Source organism: Rhinichthys klamathensis, unplaced genomic scaffold (assembly GCF_029890125.1).
Source record: "Rhinichthys klamathensis goyatoka isolate OS25496 unplaced genomic scaffold, OSU_Roscu_1.1 h1tg000140l_1, whole genome shotgun sequence".
NCBI classification, from domain to species: Eukaryota; Metazoa; Chordata; class Actinopteri; order Cypriniformes; family Leuciscidae; genus Rhinichthys; species Rhinichthys klamathensis.
The window spans coordinates 273710-279709 of NW_026606675.1; the positions used below are offsets into that span (position 1 = coordinate 273710).

General features: G+C 43.1%; 1 protein-coding gene across 1 annotated transcript in view; it reads right to left on the bottom strand.

Annotated features, from left to right (window-relative positions):
- The window catches only part of thsd7aa (thrombospondin, type I, domain containing 7Aa), a 124188-nt gene extending 118441 nt beyond the window's left edge, over positions 1 to 5747 (bottom strand). Inside the window, exon 1 of the mRNA XM_056257589.1 lies at positions 5220 to 5747. Within this exon, the coding sequence (XP_056113564.1) occupies positions 5220 to 5370 (151 nt within the window). The 5' untranslated portion in view covers positions 5371 to 5747. The remainder of the gene's footprint in view (positions 1 to 5219) is intronic.
- Positions 5748 to 6000: the final 253 nt, after the last annotated feature.

Genomic DNA, 6000 nt, shown 5'->3' on the forward strand with positions numbered 1-6000 from the left:
CAAATGTCCCACAATTCTAGAATGATCAGTCAGTTTAGGTAGAATTTGGTTCACTTCACATTCAAGGGATGCTGAGGCTTTTGAGATAGATATGGCTCTTCAACACTCACAATTTCCATATAGATACTGTAGCTAGCTATATACTTATCCTGAACATCCTTCAACTTGGCATTTGATCTCAATGCTTCTTGGGTTCAAAAAGGTCAAGTCAGATTACGGCTAGCTGATTAGACAGAGGAAATCCCCACACTTATGCCCAAACTAACTTATTACATTCAGCTTTCAGATCAGACTCCCAATGTCGAACCAGGCAGAAACATACTTCTGCTAATTACAAATATGGATGCAAGACCACAGGATCAAAATGTATATAATGCAGTTGAGAACATGATTATGGATTATATTGTGGATGTGTTGATTCATCGTAAATGGGTGTGTAAGTATTGTTAATGAAGAAATTATCATTCATCCATATGATTTTTTTTTTGCTGCTATAATCAGACTAAACCTATCAGAGAGGCATTATTTAGCTTATGCTACAGTGCCAAATTGTGCCAGCCATGCCAAAATACGCAGGTGTTTCATTGTGTGCGAGACAGCAATCCTCTGCGCAAATGCATTTACCCAAGCGCAGTGAAAATTTAGAGAACCACTGAAGAATCAACTAAGATGACAAACAGTCTATTTGTTCTTGTTTATTCTCCATCTTTCACTCCCACCTCCTCCAGGTTCTCTCCCATTAGTGTCTGTAGCATGTATCTAGAGCTGGAGCTCAGCTGCTGCCTGGCTCAACCTGTCTGCTATTTATATCTCCATCACAATAGTCGCTACGCAATAAAGTATGGCACTGCTCGGCTCAGCTCCTCACAGACAAGCTTGGCACTCAAGTGTGTGTCTACGACATAACAGAAAAGACAAAGAGAAAAAAGTAAGGGATGGAAGTGGCATTCACACTGTAACCACAACCTCACAATCTCAAACTTTTCTCAATAGGAAATATTTTCATAGTGCAAATGTGTATTTGACATCATGGGTGGGAGAATAAAGACACAAATCGGCTCTTTTTGTAAAATTATTCGTAGAAAGGCCTTCTAGGTGGCAGTGTATGACTCAGGTGTTGATATAAAGCGGTTTAGCATAATGAGCGCAATCCCTTTACACGTTTGCACGTTTCAGGAAAGCTAAGCAGCCTTCTTGCAGGAACGTGAGCTGTAGTGATTGAGAGAGGGGGAAAGCATCAGAAACACATTGTGATGCATTTAGTACTGTCATCAGTTACAAGCTTATCTGACTGTACTCTGAAATCAAAGTTCTTAAGCTAATTTTTGAAATCATCAATTTCTTTGGTGTTACAGACTATCTAAATAAATGCAATGTCTGAGGAATACAAATTTGTCTGTGAAAAAAAAAGCAGAAGCTGCCTTCTCAGCATCTTCTGTCAGAAAGCTGCCTTTAGATGTGAAAAAAAAGGGTTTGGGCCACACACCCAGGTAATTACAACCGTTCCCCCACGCACAGGCAGGCGGCAATCCATTCTTAGCAAACTAATGAGGTGCGCAAGTGCATGCGTGCATGTGTGAGCAAAAGAAAAGGAAAAGAGAGAAGGGGGCAAGTGGAACAAATCATGCTGTCAGTCTGTCTTTTGTCATCTTTTGGCGAGCATTCATCAAGAATCTCCCCTTGGTTTTCAGGACGAAAGAAAAAGAAAGGAGCGAGGGAGCACACAGATGCTAACCTAAGAGCAACAAACGGCAGAGGGAGGAGGTGACCTAGCGCAAACCAGTAAGGCTGAGAACTTTGACAAACAATTAAAGAAGGGAAGCGTTGAAAATGATGACACAAAAAACTAAGAGACAGCTAAAACGGCTGTGACGAGGCTCTTGTGTGAGACTATTCCGTGTGGGCGGCACTTTGCCAACAGGCAGGTTGTTGTGAGCAGCTGGACCATACTCAAGTAAAGTACCCAGACAAGCAGCAGCAATTTGGCACTTGATGAATCCGAAAGAAAAATCCAATTCATCCCTTCTCATAATGGTTGCGTCTAACTCTGGCTTCACGGCAAAATTCAGGCTGATGGATGGGCATAATTACAGCTTGATCACCTAGGGAATGTTTGCACACTTCCATATGTTTTTCCTCCTCTATTTTCTCCATGATTAGCCATTTTGGAGCACACTGAGGAAGCACATGGATGCGTTTTCCCTGGGATCCAGAATCTAAAGAGAGTCTTGTTGTGCAGTCCTCAGGTGGTATCTTTGGAATTGAAGTCTGGCTGAGCGAAAATGTTTGAATTAACCGCTTGACACTTGGCCTCTTGCCACCAATAGATCCCCTATGTTCTCCCACACTGACATGCCCCCGTAAGACCCTTTTAACCACAGGGTCAAAGGCCGACCTAAAGAAAAGGATGCTGAAGGGAAAGGTGAAAGGTGCTAAAAGATGGAAACAGAAGGGTGGACATTAGTGAATGGGTCCGTAAAGGCATATTCACACTTTTAGAGGGAATAAAAGGCATCTCATCTGCTGGACTGGGTGGGCGGGGTAAAAGGGGGAAGGGTCCTGCCAGACTCAATAGCTTCCTCCCACATGTACACCACCACCAAGCACAATGCTGACCAGGGAGAGAGTTCAGCCCTGTCGATTAAGATCAGTGTGTATGTGTTATATCAGGCAGCTGTAGGGCAGGGAATGGCCCACATAGAGGCCCTGGAGAGTGACGGTCATACAGAGGTAAACCCCTGGAAGTGAAAGCAACATAGTTAAATGAAACACTATACAGAACAGCACAGAAACTCGAGACTGTTTGCAATAAACTCTACAAAATGTCAAGATCCCAAAATGCCCCTCACAAATGCAATGGTGTTAAAAAAGGGTACTGTTTACAGTGTAAAATTGGAAGATACACGGCAATAAACTGGGCCAGACGCTTCCCTAGAGCCTTCAAATACAGCCTCACAGCCCTGAAAACAGGGACATGTAAAAACAAACTGACTGTCAAATCTTTCAGGACTGAAATAAATTATAGCTTATTGACAGCCTGCAGGTTTTATTCAACTCTAATAGTCTAAAATGAGAGTATCTTGATGTTGTGCCTTTTAGAAATGCTTCATTGCATGTGAAATGAGCAGCCCTGCTGGCCAACCAATAGGTTATTGATGTTGAAACATAGATGGCCATGATTAGTGTTTGTGTATTAATTTACATGGAAAAAAAAAACTTGGGAAACTTCAGAACAAGTCACTTTTGTCGAGAGGACGTTTTGAGAACTGAAAGTTACTTTGAGTTGTCATAACACTGTATGTATCAAGGTGTTTATCTCAAATTAGGAAAACATTATTTAATCTAATTAAATAAGAAATGTTGTTCTGCATAATGATAAAGGTGTCAAAAGTACTGTCAGCGAACAAATTCAGTCTTCTCCTACCTTTCTCCATCCAGATTCATCCAAGGGGAACTATGGGAAATGTTCTACAATAAACTATCTGCTGACTGGTGAGCATCAGCCTCTGTACTGATGCGTACTGCCAGGGCTCTATCAAAAAAATGATTTGTTCCCATATGAGCCCTGCAGATTGGCTTACACTGTTGTACTAGTCTCTTGCTTTGGCCTCATGTTCCCACAGATAAAAACACTAAAATACTGAATGAATCACAGGAAAACAACCACACCTGGAAGAGATGGATTTGCCTGTTTCCACGAAAGCTTGAGGTTTGCTTAACTGGCCTTGCTTGAGGTTCTGAGGTTAAGTGCTTACCAAACACTTGGGTTTACTTCTAGGACTTACTATGTGTGTATTTATGGGAAATCCAAAAGCGAGGCTCTGCTGTATGTAGGTTAACTTGCTTCAGCCAATCTGCTTGTCCTCCCTCACCCCATGTTTAATCTCCTGCACTCAGTGACAGTAGTGGGGGCAGGATATTGTACCACACTACCACAATATTCCCGGCACCTCTACAGCCATTATACACTAACAAAAGTCAAGCAATGTAAAGATGCAGTATAAGAAAAGAAACAGTCACTATGCCAGACAGAACAACATTAAATGTACCAACTCTCCTTGAACCCTCACATCATTTGACTTGTCAAATAAACAGTAGATGTTTTATAGTCTGCTCATAAAATAACTTGCACCCATTTCTTGGAACCACTGATCACTGATCCATTGACCACCTAGTTCTCCAGATTTGCACCACACACATTAAGCAGGCTCCTTCTGAGTTAGACCAGAGAGTTCAGAATTCACCATTGATCCTGCAGGATTCAAAACCTGTCCAGCCATGAAGCTGTGCATTGATCAACTCCAGCAGGACACCAGTGGCCCCATTGCACCCTCTTCATTGATTCAGAGCATCCATTCTTGCCTGAGACCCTGGCCAAATGACCCATTGATCTGTGGCCAGTCCAGAGGAACCATTTCAGCATCCCAGTAAGCCCTACCCCTCCCCATCCAAACATGCACCCGAAACAGACTCACCCCCTTCAGCTTATTCCATCCCCCCACTTCCACTGCCGGTGATGTCCCATACATGGCAAATTAGCACCCCTGATAGGTGTAGAGACACCACCCTAAAACCAGACAACACTCACATTATTTACTAGACAACTGCTTTAAATTCCACCAAACACATATCTAAACCAGAGCATGACTCTACAGGTACTTATACAGGTACTTATAATATCTCCAATATTCACCTACTAAGGACTGTTCTTGGGGCATCACAGTCATTTCACACATTTTTGACCATGCTGCTTTTGGAAAGCACGTGCTTAATTATTGTACAATCATACTAATCAAGTCCAAGTTTTCTTTAAAGAATCAACCATGCCTCTTATCTTTCAGGGTGCACTATGGGGGCTACACATCTCGTAAAAGTGTGTTGGAGGGTTACTAGTGAATCGAAGACCATCCCACTCATTCTGAAAATATCAAGCACTCTTCAGCAACAGTACAGACTTAAATATTCTCACAACTCTTACAAGAACCAAGTGCCAGAACATACAGATACAATGTCTTTAAACTAAATGCACACTGAAATATACTGTCGCCTAATACAAGTAACCTCCAATTAATGTATGTTCACTGGGACATCTAATTTCGACTCTGGCATGAAGTCAGCATCTATGTATCCTCACAAACCTGTCTCTGAACAAAACTAAACAAACTAACCAATGTTAAAAAATGTAGGCATAGACTTGTGCTTAGATAAAAAAGCCATACCTGTTTGCCAGATGTAAGTGGGTTTTGTGTTGGTGACTGTTTGCGTCTGGACATCCCAAATTCCCAAAAAGAGCAGAGCTACTCTGAAGAGGGAAGCAAGAGCCCCTGCTGAAGTGACCCCTCTCCCTGTCGCCCTGCTGGCCAGCCCCATGGCTTCAGCCCGGCCAGATAGATCCACACGGCTCAAGTCTGGCCAAACAGACCTGCACGATACACACACACACACTCAGCAGGAGATGTATGCACAAGAAGATGCGGCACAGGGGAAAGTGTGCCTGCTATTGTCCCTCTCACTCTTCTGCACGCGGTCCCTCCAGGAAAGGGTAATCCACTTGTCTCTATCTTTCTCTTCTAACTCCTCTATTTCCCCTCCTTTGCTTTCTTCTTCACTGTGTTCTCTGGGTCAGTGGAGAAGAATGAGGTCTGAGTGAAGGAGAAAAAATAAAAAAGCCAGAGGAACAATAGACCCCTCAGCTCAGCGCGCTGCTTGTGCGGCAACTGCGTCCTGGCTCAGCCTGGCTGATACAGCACCTCCCATTCCCCCCTCCTCTCTCTTTTTCTCCCTTGCTTGCACTCACTCATACAGTCTCGCTCTCCTTTACTAATCCAGAATCCACCTGCAATCACTCTCTCTTATCACATTGCCCCACTATCAAGGGTTGCACTATTCTTCACACAAAAGAGAACTGGGGTAGGTGCAGGGGTTTGAGGTAAGAAGCACATGCATTATTGTGGTGTGTGTTGATTTAGGATTGGTTGCTAGAAGCAGATACACCAGTCA